This window comes from Schistocerca serialis, chromosome 7 (assembly GCF_023864345.2).
Source record: "Schistocerca serialis cubense isolate TAMUIC-IGC-003099 chromosome 7, iqSchSeri2.2, whole genome shotgun sequence".
Taxonomy (NCBI): Eukaryota; Metazoa; Arthropoda; class Insecta; order Orthoptera; family Acrididae; genus Schistocerca; species Schistocerca serialis.
The window spans coordinates 529,610,664-529,625,446 of NC_064644.1; the positions used below are offsets into that span (position 1 = coordinate 529,610,664).

Genomic DNA, 14,783 nt, shown 5'->3' on the forward strand with positions numbered 1-14,783 from the left:
GTGCCAATACTTCCAAATACAAACAAAATAAATCCTTGGATATGACATCCAGTTGTCTGCATGTAAAACAAATGTGCTCCCTTACTAAGGCAAAACCAGCACGCTTCATAATATTGTTGACCATTTTTGTCCCAATTGAATGGACAATTCTGGCAAATTTAGGTATCATACCTTCATTCCAGCATCTCAGCAGAAAAGTAAGGGTGCTCAGCAATTTTCTCTTCTTACGAAGTTAGTCACACTTCCTTAAAAGTGCAAACATTTCCTACCAGTAGACACTCTTGATGTGGCTCTGTAAACTTTCCTGGCATAGTGAATGATGATGAACATGTATCATCTTGACACAATATTTCAGTGGTCCACTTGGCTGCCATCTTCAGGCAAGTAAGCTGCTGCACCAACTTGCTGGAATTGAAATCAAACCACAACAATGGCTCCTTTATACACCACCTGTAAATCCACCATGTGTGTGTCAATGTAATTGCCCTCTAGTGCAAAGCACAACAGCACACCAGTGATGAAAACTCACTGAAAGGATTAATTGATATCAAGCACTATTTACCAAAACAAAGACAGTTGTTTTTTAATGTCAAACAGAACAGTTCCAACTCTTACTTAAAGAATACCCCTTTATCTCTATAATATTGTCAGATAGCCAGATTTGAATAGCTTCTTTCATTACACTATCCCAATAATTTGACACAGGGGCAACCTCTTGTTTCTCATCATTAAAAATGTTGTGTCCTTCAGTAAGACAATGATCCACAACTGCAAATTTTTCTGCCTGAAATAAACACATGTGGCAGTGGTCCTCCATGCATCAATCCTGGAGCATAGGAATTGTTTGTCCAATATGGGCTTTCCTGCAAAAGCAGAGAATTTTGTAGACACCAGCCAGGGATGATGGGGCATTAGGACAGAGTGTTTTTCATAAGTCCACACATATCTCCATTCATCAAGTTGAGTGGAGTGCCATCACCACACGTGTTTATTTCGGCCAGAAAAATCTGCATTTGCAAAACATTGTCTTATTGAATATTGTGTTGCTACCTTCTATTTTGTTTAGTAGTGAGATCCTTTTCAATAAGAGTGGCACAAGTGTATCTTCTTTTAATTTGTGGCTGTGACATGTTGTTCCATGTTGCCATATGTACCTCACTCAATCAAAAACTTGCATGCCACTCATGAAAAGGGGAACATTTTCATTGTGTTTTAAGTTTCCAGCTTCCAGTTAGTTTTACTACAGTTCTGTACTACCCCTGCTCAATATGTTTCTTTACCACTCGTAATCTACTTTTAATGCTTTTCATTTGACTTTCTATTTAATGTTTTTTTCCCCTTTTGAAGTAAATCACTAATTCAAATTGTGAACGGCAAGGCTTATTGGTTCCATATTGCTCTTCCCTCCAACAGATGCCGATACGTTTACCACTCTGGTTTACCAATTTGCTTTCCCTTTGAGGAGAGTACTTCATCCTCTGTGTTCACTGGTCATAGACCGTGTCCTGTACTCACCCACCACACCTCTCAGGGTTATAGCATAAAGTCTAAATACCCTGCTGTTCATTGCATATTTCTTTATCTAGGCAATCATCTGTAGTATTCCATGGTAGCACTTTTCCATTGACTTTCGTTTTACTGCTCTAAGCCTGTTCACTATTTTGTAAAATGTTATATAGAACTTCCTTTTTTTATGTGTACTACTGCATGTAAAAACTATTAGCTCTGGTCTCTTTATTTTCAGTATAACACCTGATGATAGGTTTGTAAGAGCCTGAAACCTTTCAACCTCTGCTCTTATGTTCTGTTGTGGATGCTCCTCCAGCAGGATTGTTGGCTTAAGTCTGTTGTAAGAATTACTGATTTCTGACACTGTGTGCATGTTCTTTGATTTTTAGGAACCTTTTTATAGTCATTTTGAGTAGCTCTTGTAGTGTGCAACTACTGCAAGATCTCTACTTGTTCTTGCTGAAAGGTAAATTTGTCTTTTTGTTTCACAAGACACTTTAATCCTTCTAGTGATTCATGGTTTCCTACCTGGCTGTTTCATGTCCATTCTGATTAGCTTATGTGGAAAGCTAACTTTCAAATAATAATATGAATTTATCATAGAACAGACTAAATTTTATGTTAGCATTTTATTCATTATAAAATGCACCCTGTGTCATCTCCAGTAAACTAATCTAAAAAATATTTGTCCTGGTATCATTAATTATTCTAACTTATTTCCACTGAGGAATATCCATACTGTAAGATGCATTTTATTTATCTTAAGTAACTGTGTATCATGATCAGAGATAACATTTGTTACTGGGTAAACAGTTATTTCCTTACTTTGAGCTTCATAAAAGAAAACATTATCATTTAGAGTTCTACTGTCTTTATCCACACATGTTGGAAAATTAATTATGTTCAAATGTGTGTGAAATCTTATGGGACTTAACTGCTAAGGTCATCAGTCCCTAAGCTCACACACTACTTAACCTAAATTATCCTAAGGACAAACACACACACCCATGCCCGAGGGAGGACTCAAACCTCTGCCGGGACCAGCCGCACAGTCCATGACTGCAGCACCTTAGACTGCTCGGCTAATGCCGTGCGTCAAAAATTAAATACTGAGACCAAATTGTAGGATCCAAGTTAGGTTTTCAGATCATTTTTCCTGTCAGAATCATTTAGAAAATCCACATTGAAGTCACCACAGACTGTTAATTGCTTGCTGCTGCTGATAGGTAGCACAGTAAGGAATCCAAAATCTCCCACCAGAGGTCTATATACGGTTACAAATAGAAGTGAAGTATTTTTCAGCATTAGTTCATAAGTACACACTTCTGTGTGCTGATCACTACAAAATCCACTTGTCTTAATGTTTCTGAAATTGTCTTCCATCTTAATATATGTAACAACTCCTCTGTTCCCTATGTTTTTTGTTCATGGGTAAACTGCAATAGTGTAATTTTTTATACATCACTTATTTAACCCAATGGTTATGAGGTGGTCAGACAGGCATAGGATGATTATCTTTTCAGAGGTCTCTATATTTTCCAAATGGATGAGAAGCTCTTCTTCCCTACTACTCAATCCTCTAATATTTTGATGAATCAAGCTAACCTTACTTTTATGTGCATTTTTAAGCATTTTGTGGGGCTCTTCTGTTATTTTTCACTTCTTTCAAAACAGTGTGCCTGAATCCCCCTCAAACATAAAGAAGGTGCCCCTCTGACACCAGTAACTACAGGGACGTCACTACGTATGATGGTAGCCCCCTGTATATTAACTTATATTAACTGAAAGGAGCTCAGCCAACCTATATTTCCCTCTCCTATTCAGGTGTAGGCCATGTCTAATGTATTCCTATCTCCCAGTTGCAGCAGTTGGCCCTGTCCTCATTTTGTTTCAGATTTTGTTTCAGTAAGCAGCAGCCAGCTCAACTCAGTGTTCACATGTCTTACAACAATGCTTACCCAGGGCTGGTCATGGCGCTGCAGGATCTCTGCAAAACTCGAATTTGTGTGTTTAGTTGCTACTCCTGTTTTTTTATCCAGGTCACCCCTAATGCTGTAATCACTGTTCTTAGTTGTGCTGTTCCATGTTCCACCAACTGTAATAACCTGATCCTCTTTGGCAAAACCTTTCCACAAATTCCCTATGACCTCTGTCACCTGGCTAAGGCTAGCACTTGACTTCGCAATACTTGTGACCTGGTATCCTGTCTGTAATTTGTCCTGTACCGTCTGGCCTACACCCCTCTCATGACTACTACCTAATACCATGACTCTTCTCTTGCTACTCTCTTTCGGTACTGACCTAAACTGAGTTTCTTTGCTAGAAGTCTGTTGCCCACTTCTATGACCTTCCCCTCCTACTTCAGGTAACAGTAAAATTCATTTGATACTGTTGGCTCAACTGTAGATGAGATTGAAGAGCTGTTTTTCTTTCACCCATTGCTTTTTTTCTTTACCCAATTCCCAAGATCTTTTTCCCCCTTCAACCTATCTATTTCAAATTTTATGTGATCTAATTCAGCCTGAAGGGCACAAATCTTTGCCTCCTGCTCAGTGATTCTCTTGTCCTTTTTGCAAAGCCTACAATGCCATTGGAGAGCTTTGTTGAGTTCCCCTTTCAGCTCCCAACTACCATCACCCCACTCAAATTCCAATCCGCAGTCTACGCATACCACTCCCTCTTTGACTATCCTACAGTGACATCCACACTTATCATGCATCACAACACAGATTACACACTTAAAAATAGAATTAAATCACTTTACATGACACTGATTTTCATTACTTATGATCAGCAAAAATTAAGCCTATGGGGTTAGCTCTTCAGGTGTATGATGTAACATAAAAAGTTATTTTATCTCACTTAACAACAAGAACTTGGCACTCACTGAAATGTAGTTCCCATTAAATTGTGACTATGGATAGAAAACTAATTTTGAGTGTAACACATGGTAGTGTTACAGGATAAGACACCATATCTGTCTCCTAAAAGTTGTCAGGAGATTTTTTCCATTGGGTTTTGTCAGATATTTGAAATTTATTTCATGCACTTTGTAGATGGAATCAGCGCAAACAAATCCTGCTCATTGCATGCTTCATTTGACTTACAATGTTGATGAAAAACATTAGTTTGTTTGTCAGTATGAATGAGATGTTTCTTAAATCAGAATTTAGTGTGTCCTTTCAATGTGCCAGTTCCCGATTAGTTTAGTGTGATATTAGCTTTGAAGATATGTTTTAACAGGGGTGGAAAATTAGAAGAAATAACAAGTACTCCAGCAGTGACTACGTAATCCGCTGCTTGTGTGCTGGTTTGTGCCTCACTGTGTTCGTAGTACTGCCGTCCGGCAATGCTACTGAGTCACTGCTGGAATGATTGCTATTCATTATGTTTCGCTGTCCCTGTCCCTGTTAACACATCTTCAAAACTATTATTGCATTAAAATAATGTTGGACCAGTATATTGAATGGACACACAACATTTAAAATCTACTAAAAAATTTGTTTGCAGTGTGAAACAAATGATTCCATAAACTTGCGGGTGCATGGGCATGTGTGACATTCTTGCATATTCGTCAGGTGGATAATGTAGAATGCTTTATAAAGCTGTTTGTTAATGATGATGCTTACAGATGAAGCTGTTGTATGTAGGAAATGTGCAATGCCAGAAAACAGCAGCAAGATGTGTAAAGGTTTGATATCTTATGCAGAGTGTGGTAGTTGAATCTCTCTGCAAATAAATGTCACATACAGTATATAAAGAGGAAGAAAGACATAACAGTGTTTTGTTATCCTATAGGTAATTATAAGGTGTCTCAATGCTGACATCCAAAGAGGTGTTTCCCTGCTTATTTATAGCTGTAGCCCTTCCACTATTACTTGCAATGGTCATTCATTGCAAGTACATGACCCATTTATGTTGATTTTTTTATTTTTTTTTATTTTTTTAAACTCATGTTTGAGATTCAGTGGCTTTGCTCAATGAATACTCATAGTAACTCTTTTCCACACCAAGTAACAGCTTCTTGGATAATGTCAGTCTCACTGTAAATATTCTACATTGCTGAAAACTGACATGTCCCAACCGGCAATACCATTTGTTTGATGATCTTGGTACTGATGAACTTTAGTCATGTTGGAATGGAAGACAGCTGTCTTTCTGAAGCACATAATGAGAAACACATGTATAAGGCCCAAGTGCAACAGTTTCCAGTTCTGGAGATTACTTTTGTTACAATAAGATTGAGTGTGCTGAGAGAGAATTGAAATATTATAAAAGAAAATAATTACTTGCTTTGTTTGCTTTTGAAAGCTGCAATGTAGAGTCAGATATCTTAGATAGCCAACAGTATGACTGTTTTCTTAAATATAATATTGGTCTTCTCATTTTTTAGGCCGAGGGTACATTTTTTAAACATTTTTGCGACATGACTGTAAAAAAGTGCATCCCAAAAAACCGAAGAACTTCATATATATATGCAGCACATTGAACAGAGAGTTTCACATTTTTTGGATGTGTTATATACCTTAATCTTAATACTTGTTACAACATTTTATTTTACGGATGTAGACAGTAGTTAGAATGTGTTATTCTTGTGCACAGATGGTGATACGTGGTAGCTTTATGTATTAAGACAATCTTAATCCATCTTTCAGGTGCTCCTCTGATGCCTTCTTCCGCTGTGCATATGGTGCCTGTGTTGATGTGAATGCAGCTTGTGATGGTACCATCCAGTGTGAAGGTGATGGCTCAGATGAAGCCCCTGAGCTGTGTGGAACATCTCCAGCCCTCAAGTGCACACTTCCACTCAAACACAAAAATGGTGGCTACAAAGTGATTGGCTGTGACTCCCAATTTTGTGGGTTTGCACCAGGAGCACAAGTACCTTCTGGCACACAGCTGGAATTCTTCTGTGATGAAGGATATCATATAAGTGGGCCCAATGATTCCTATTGCCTTGATGAGGCCTTTACTCCACCGCCACCAGTTTGTGAGAAGAATAGGGAATATTCTACCTCCAGCACATTAAATCATGGTATTGTCTAATATGTCATTTAAGTTGTGTAATAGCTTATCTGGCTTTTTAGATAATATGAAATTACTACTCATTATGTACAACAGTATCAGCATTATAAGGAAAAGATAAATTGCTATTTACCATGAAGATGACAATTTAAGTTGCTGGCACAAGTAATGAAAAGTCATTTACACATTAGCTTTTGATCATGGTCTTCATCAGAAAAGGAAACACACATTCATTCACACAAGCAAACACACCTTACATGCACATGACTGCCATCTCCAGCAGCTTGGAGTGGAATGGCATTCCAGTCTGAGCTGCTGGAGATGACGGTCATGTGTGCATGGGGAGTGTTTGCTTGTGGAATGAATGTGTGTGTATGTTTCCTTTTCTGATGAAGGCTGTTGCCAAAAAATAATGAGTAAATGTTTTATTGTTGTTCATGTTTGCAACTTAACGTATCATTACCATAAGTAGCAATCTATGTTTTTCTTATATTGTCGATATTCCAACCTATAAATTGTGTGTTACCTAAGTCTAATACAAACTTCAGTTACTGTTTCAACTCAAGTGTCCTCCTTTGGTATGTGATATGCTTGATATCAAGTGCTACTCAAGCAGTGGGTAGAAGATTCCACGCAATACAGCCCTGCATGTGGACAGCAAAGTATGAATTGCATGTAGACCATATTGCATTAAGACAGCTAGTTACTTATGATTGCAAGCATAATATTCTGTAATTATGATTTAAAAAATTCTGGTAAGTCAGATTTTTTATTTGTTACAATTCAGCAAATAGCCATCATTAAGTTATTGGTAATACATGACACATAATTTTGATAGAATATTTCTAACATTACAGATAAATAATTATTAATCAAGAAACATTATTATAAACTTTGTTACAAATGTCATATGGGTTAGACATCCATTCATTATCATGGTTCTGTCACTGTTTCTTTGTTTTAATTATGCTTCATTAGTGTTCTTGGAGTAATAACAGTTTGTTATACTAGACATGACTTACGGTCTGATATAAAGACAATCTGAAAATTATATCATATGATGAGTCATATCTAGTATAACAAACTGTTATTACTCCAAGAACACTAATGGAGTGTAATTAAAACTAAGAGACAGAGACAGAATTATGATAGCAAGTGGATGTTAAACCAACGTCTCATACACAACAAATTTCATAATAATATTTCTAATTAATATTTACCTATAATATTAGAAATAATGTACTTCCAGATAAGCTGACAATGGCTATTTGCTGAAGAAGGCTTATTGTAATGAATAAAATGATCTGATGTAGCAGTATTTTTGGGATCATAATTACATAATGTTCTTAAAAGACATATACAATGCAGCAGACCAAAAGACTGCATAGTATTTCTGTATAACTCAAAAAACAGTGACAAATGAAATTCTGCCTGAAGCTGGAGGCAAGCTTAAAATTTAATTATAAGCACTGTTGAGCACTGTGAGGGGGAGGATAATGTCAAGTCATTAATGCAAGTTAGTCTTCAGGTACTCATCAACAAAATAAAAAGGATGTTTCATTAATAAATTGTTAAGTTTCTTCGTGAAGCTATTGCTTTCTTGTGATTGATAGGCATAGTTTATTGAGAACTAGGCTGCCCATATTTTAAGGGGATCCAGATTTTCTCTGAGAAAAGAAACTGTCTCTAGAACATAAACACAAGTGATTGGAAATATATTTGTTTCTGTTACTAGTTCAGTTTTTAGCCATCGATCTGTAGGAGTTCCATATAGGCAGAATGGTTTCAGGATGGGTAGAAGAGCATATGAACTATCTTGTTTTCCTTTAACAGTGATTCATTCTAGTGGAGCCATGAAAGGAGTTTGTCAGTTGTGTTATTTATTTTGAACTTCAATTGCAAAGCTGAGTCCAGCTGGAAGATCAGATTTGTGCCATCTGCAAACAACACAGGAGATGCATTAAGGAGATTTAGAAGAAGGCCATTGATAAAGAGTAGGAAGGGAAGAGGGCTCAGTACCCACCGTGAGGGGCTCCACAGCTTATCAGGGCCTTGTCGGAATAATTTTTTTTATAGAGTCAAGGCTTGTAATTTCTGCCATTTCCTTTTGGTTGATGATATAGGATTTAAACCAGTTATTTGCTCTACCTCTGATGGTATCTTATTCTAACAAAGAGTACATCATTAACAGTTGCCTTTCCTAAATCCAAATTAATGTTAGGTCAACCACTCTATTTTTTCTAGAAATGTTGTGATTATACTGCATATGACTTCCTCAAACATCTTGGATATAGCTGGAAGTATGAAAATTGGACAATAATAGTTTACATCATGACTGTCCCCCTGTTTGAAGATTGCAATTACTTTCAAGGTGTTTAGTACTTTTGTGAAACATCCTCTGCTTACTGAGCTATTGATTGCATTTCATAGCCAGACACATTCTTCAATAAATAATTTTTATTTATTTATTTATCATCCCAATGATCACATTTGTGATATAGGATTTGTCAGGATACATTTCAACATCTATATAATATCTTTACAAACATTTTTTCTGTGCTGAATTCGTATGAATCTATCTTATGTTTAATACAATATACAACTAATAAGTGTTTTTATAACATAATTTCTTATACGCTTGACGGGCCTGTTCCTTGATGTTGTGATTTCATTTGTCACATTTATGATATATTATATTCTTATACAGTTGAGCAGAGCTATTCACTTATACTGTAGTGACATTTGTTAAGCATATGGTTCTTAATCTTCTTATGTGCTTGAGAGACATATTCATTGATGTAATTTCATTTCTCACATTAATTTAATCATATATTCTTATAGAGTTGCACAGAGATGTTCACTTATGCTGTAATAACATTTGTCAAGCATGTGGTTCTTTATTTCTAATACAGTTGAGCGTAGAAATTCACTTACACTGTAAAAATTTGTCAAGCAGTTTCAAATTTATCCTCATTTTCCAGCTCTTTGATATGTTTTGGTAGTGCATTAAAAAGTTCGATGCCTTGATTACATACATGTTTCTGACTTTGGGTCCTTGTTACAGCTTGTTTTAACTCCACATTAAAATTATTATTTCCTGACTCTCATGATGTTTAGTACCTCGTGTTCAGTTACTGGGATCAGAAAAATTGACCTGTCTGATGTTGGGAATATAGGGTTGCATGACACTACTGGCATAGTGATTCCTGGCACTAGATTATTGACAGTCTTTCAAAAAGTAAGGTAAAATGTTCACTAATCTGGTTTACATCAGAGATTTTTGTTTCATTTACCTGGAGATATTCAGGTGAGACCTATTTGGCTTTGGTTTGTGTGGTGCCATTGACAGTGTCCAAAAGTGCTTTACTCATGTTACCTGAGTTTACAGTAAACTGGTTAGAGACCAGTTTTGCATTACTTATGACCTTCTTGAGGATTTTTACGCCTATTAAAGTTCCTTTGGAAGTTTGGATCACTGTTTGTCTTACTTTCTATATAAAGTGTTTTCCTGGTTGGACAGGGGTAATTATTCACTCAGTGATTGTACTGTATTTGTTGCTCCTGTTGTCTACAAAAACATCTTTTGCATAAAATATAGGACAAGTCAAGTGTAAGTACACATCTGAAAGTGACTTCTAGGCATTCTTTTTTAATGTTACAATAAAACACTTTATGCGCTAAGTATTTAAATAGCCACTTCATACATTTAAATATTCTTCAATGGAGTAAAAGCAATGGTGCTGTAAATATGACTTTAGAAGTTTTCCAGAGGTTTTGACCTTAGTGCGAGCTTTTAGGTTTTTGTGAAGTTTTTTATAAAGTTTATTTCCCATATGGAAAGTAACTTTTTGCACACAGATGTGTTAATTTGGCTTACATGTAATTTTTTTTCTAGTAAAAGGTGATTCATTATTTGTAGCTAATGCTTTTTGATGATTTTTTTGTATGTCTTTTCAGGGTAAAGGCAACGTTGAAATAATGGTACAGTTTATCAACAAACATTTTTATTTTCTTTTCAGTGTCATCCTCAAGATATTTCCCCAAGTCTCATGCTTTAATCAGTGCTTAATTAATGTTAAACTGTTGGTATCTGCAATAGAGGACCTTAATATGGTGCATGACCTCCCTTAACTTTTAGAGTGGCTTGAAATGTGCTGGGAACACTTTCAGTGAGATGTCTGAATATCTGTGTAAGAATGGCAGCCCATTCTTCAATAGCTGCAAGCAGAGAGAATAATGATATTGGACACTGGGATCTGGAGAGAAGTTGACATTGTAACTCATTCCAGAGATGTTCCATTGGATTCAGGTTGGGACTCAAGACAAGCTAGTCTGTTTCAGGGAAGTTATTGCCAACAAACCATTGCCTCACAGATGGTGATTTATGAAGGGTGCACTGCTATGCTGATACAATCAATCACTGTCTCTAAATTTTTTACAACCTCTATCAGTATGTGAGGTTTGGCTTTAGTTGTGCTTTTTCCTTCACTTTTCCCCACTTCACAGTCTCATCACCAGCAGTCAACTCGGGCAGCTTCAGTGTGATTGGATTGTCCCAAATGGCTTTGTTGCTCAGGTGACATCCAATGAGTAGTCCACATTCAAAGTCACCTAGCTCTCCTGGCCAACCCAGCCTGCTGTTATTGCTTCTCCCCCCCATCCACCTACCGCATCTATTTATTTATCCTTGTGAGTCCATCTCTTGAGACATTCATTGGTTATTTTCACTGCACGTAGGGATGTTCAGATGCTTCTGATGAGATAGTATGTCCACAGCATCCTTTCACATTGTCATGTCATATAATAATAGGGCCTTCATTGACCTTATCCATGCAACACTCGCTTGCTAGTTCCAAAGAAAAGTCTTCATTGTGGCAATACAGCTCATATGAAGCCCCTGAACTTTGTAGGGTATCTCTAGCTTCCAAGTGTACACTTGCACTGAAGAACAAAAATGGTGGCTACAGAGTGATTGGTTGTGACTTTGAAGCATGCAGTCTTAGCCCAGGAACACAAGTATCTTTTGACACCTAGTTGGAATTTTTCTGTGGGAAAGTGACAGTAGTCAAACTGTACTAAACATTTGCAAACCAAGATTCAAAACAGTTCCAACAAATCTCTGATTGAATCTAAATATCAGTTTGAAATATTCAGTCTCATCTTCCTTGATGGCCATAGGATAGCAAATGGTATCCTTGTTTTGTTTAGCCAATGTTAATCATCTTCTTCTGTCAGGAGTATTGCCATCTTCCTGAAAGTGGCAGATGTCCACTATCTGCACTCACCCAGTACCACATGCATTTCCAGTGTAAAAGACTTAGTGAAGGTTTGTGAGAGCAGTAACAGACCAAAGGACACAATCTGTCTGGTTCATCCACTAAGTTTTCTCTGTCCTGAGGTATTATGCCAACAGCTACACTACTTATGACACAAATGCTTTAATGTTTAAGAAACTAAATTTTAAGTCATTCTTTCTTTTTATTTTTGTTACTGGTTCCATTACAGTTACTTTGTTTCACCAATCAGTAAATGAATAATCCTCTTCTATCTCAACTATTCTTTTTCATCAATTACAGGGTTATTACAAATGATTGAAGTGATTTCACAGCTCTACAATAACTTTATTATTTGAGATATTTTCACAATGCTTTGCACACACATACAAAAACTCAAAAAGTTTTTTTAGGTATTCACAAATGTTCGATATGTGCCCTTTTAGTGATTCGGCAGACATCAAGCCGATAATCAAGTTCCTCCCACACTCGGCGCAGCATGTCCCCATCAATGAGTTCGAAAGCATCGTTGATGCGAGCTCGCAGTTCTGGCACATTTCTCGGTAGAGGAGGTTTAAACACTGAATCTTTCACATAACCCCACAGAAAGAAATCACATGGGGTTAAGTCGGGAGAGCTTGGAGACCATGACATGAATTGCTGATCATGATCTCCACCACGACCGATCCATCGGTTTTCCAATCTCCTGTTTAAGAAATGCCAAACATCATGATGGAAGTGCGGTGGAGCACCATCCTGTTGAAAGATGAAGTCGGCGCTGTTGGTCTCCAGTTGTGGCATGAGCCAATTTTCCACCATGTCCAGATACACGTGTCCTGTAACGTTTTTTTCGCGAAAGAAAAAGGGGCTGTAAACTTTAAACCGTGAGATTGCACAAAACACATTAACTTTTGGTGAATTGCGAATTTGCTGCATGAATGCGTGAGGATTCTCTACCGCCCAGATTCGCACATTGTGTCTGTTCACTTCACCATTAAGAAAACATCTTGCTTCATCAATGAAAACAAGTTTCACACTGAACGCATCCTCTTCCATGAGCTGTTGCAACCGCGCCAAAAATTCAAAGCGTTTGACTTTGTCATCGGGTGTCAGGACTTGTAGCAATTGTAAATGGTAAGGCTTCTGCTTTAGCCTTTTCCGTAAGATTTTCCAAACCATCGGCTGTGGTACGTTTAGCTCCCTGCTTGCTTTATTCGTCGCGCTACGCGTGAAACTTGCCCGCACGCGTTCAACCGTTTCTTCGCTCACTGCAGGCCGACCCGTTGATTTCCCCTTACAGAGGCATCCAGAAGCTTTAAACTGCGCATACCATCACCAAATGGAGTTAGTAGTTGGTGGATCTTTGTTGAACTTCATCCTGAAGTATCGTTGCACTGTTATGACTGACTGATGTGAGTGCATTTCAAGCACGACATACGCTTTCTCAGCTCCTGTCACCATTTTGTCTCACTGCACTCTCGAGCACTCTGGCGGCAGAAACATGAAGTGCGGCTACAGCCAAACAAAACTTTATGAGTTTTTCTACGTATCTGTAGTGTGTCGTGACCATATGTCAATGAATGGAGCTACAGTGAATTTATGAAATCGCTTCAATCATTTGTAATAGCCCTGTATAGTGAAAGAGTATTTTCTTCACATACAGTGAGCTAGATTGTATGTGAAATTTTTTCATTACATCATCATGTATGAGATAAGTATTCAAGCAAACACAAGTGTTTGTAGATGAGAAGCAAGATGGAGAGGAAAGAAAAGCAGAGAAGCAATTACACACTGACAAATGTGCTAGAGCTCAACTACAGAGAAGAATACAAGAAAATGATAAAAAGTTACCAATACAGCAGAAGAAAGGGGAATGCTGAAAATCTCAGAAGAGTCAGAGAAAATAAGGGGAAGAAGAGAGAGATTTTGAGGAAAATAAGAAATCCCAATCAGTAAAGGGTCTGGTGGTTGGATCAGTAATATTCCAGGCTAACAACCTAGTGTTATTTTGAGAATTCAAGAATGACCTTAGATTTCCTACTCTCTACAATTTACAATTTCAAATCACAAAACGGAAAGTTCACACAATGGATGCACTACCCCAGGTGGTAACTCTGGTGAGGAATCCACAATTACATCTTGTAATGCATTGGGACCTATGGCTCTGAGCAGTCCCAACATTTGAGGTGATGAAGAGATGGACTATAGTGAAAAGTCTTCTAAGTAAAAGTTCAAAAAGAAGTACTGCTTTGGAACATTAAATGTAATATTTCTACAGAAGAACAATAGGCAAATCTTAGCAGTGCAAGAAATGAGATTCTTAGATGAGAATGTAGTTGAACACAACATTATAAAATTTGTAATGGGAAACAAGCAGTAAGAATAATGGAAAACATGCCAATGTTTGGAACAGAAATTTATGTAAGGAAAAAAAAAATAGTAGATAGTATGAGAATGTACATCAGAATTAGGCCCATCCAGTACCTCACAGAGGAAATAGAATATAGCATTCTCAGTTGTTAAATGACTTCCAAAGCCAAACTGTACATTTGATAGCAAATCGTGTGATATAAAATAATCAATTATCCTTACATACACAGCCTTTCCAATAACTTTTGCAAACACTGATGGCATAGAAATGGGTCTAAAATTATCTACATTATCCCTTTCAATAAAGCAGCTTTACTGCTGAGTGCTTTAATTGCTCAGGAAACTGACCATTCCTAAGGAAAAATTACAGATATGGCTAAATTCAAGGCTAACTTGTGCAGCACAGTACTTTAATATTCTGCTAGACACACCATCATAACCATGAGAGTCCTTAGTCTTCAGTGATTTAATTATGACTCAATCTCCCTCTTACCTGTATCACAGAGGAGTATTTCAGACATCAATCTCGAAAAGGCATTTGCCAAGAAAGTTATATGATTTTCTGTAGAAACTAAATTTTTATTTAATTCACCAGCAATGCTCAGA

The 14,783-nt window shown here is 37.2% G+C and overlaps 1 protein-coding gene across 1 annotated transcript in view; it reads left to right on the forward strand.

Annotated features, from left to right (window-relative positions):
- Window positions 1-14,783, forward strand: part of LOC126413209 (modular serine protease-like) — a 215,597-nt gene that overhangs the window by 93,871 nt on the left and 106,943 nt on the right. The window contains exon 4 of the mRNA XM_050083106.1: window positions 6,165-6,544. Within this exon, the coding sequence (XP_049939063.1) occupies window positions 6,165-6,544 (380 nt within the window). The remainder of the gene's footprint in view (window positions 1-6,164; window positions 6,545-14,783) is intronic.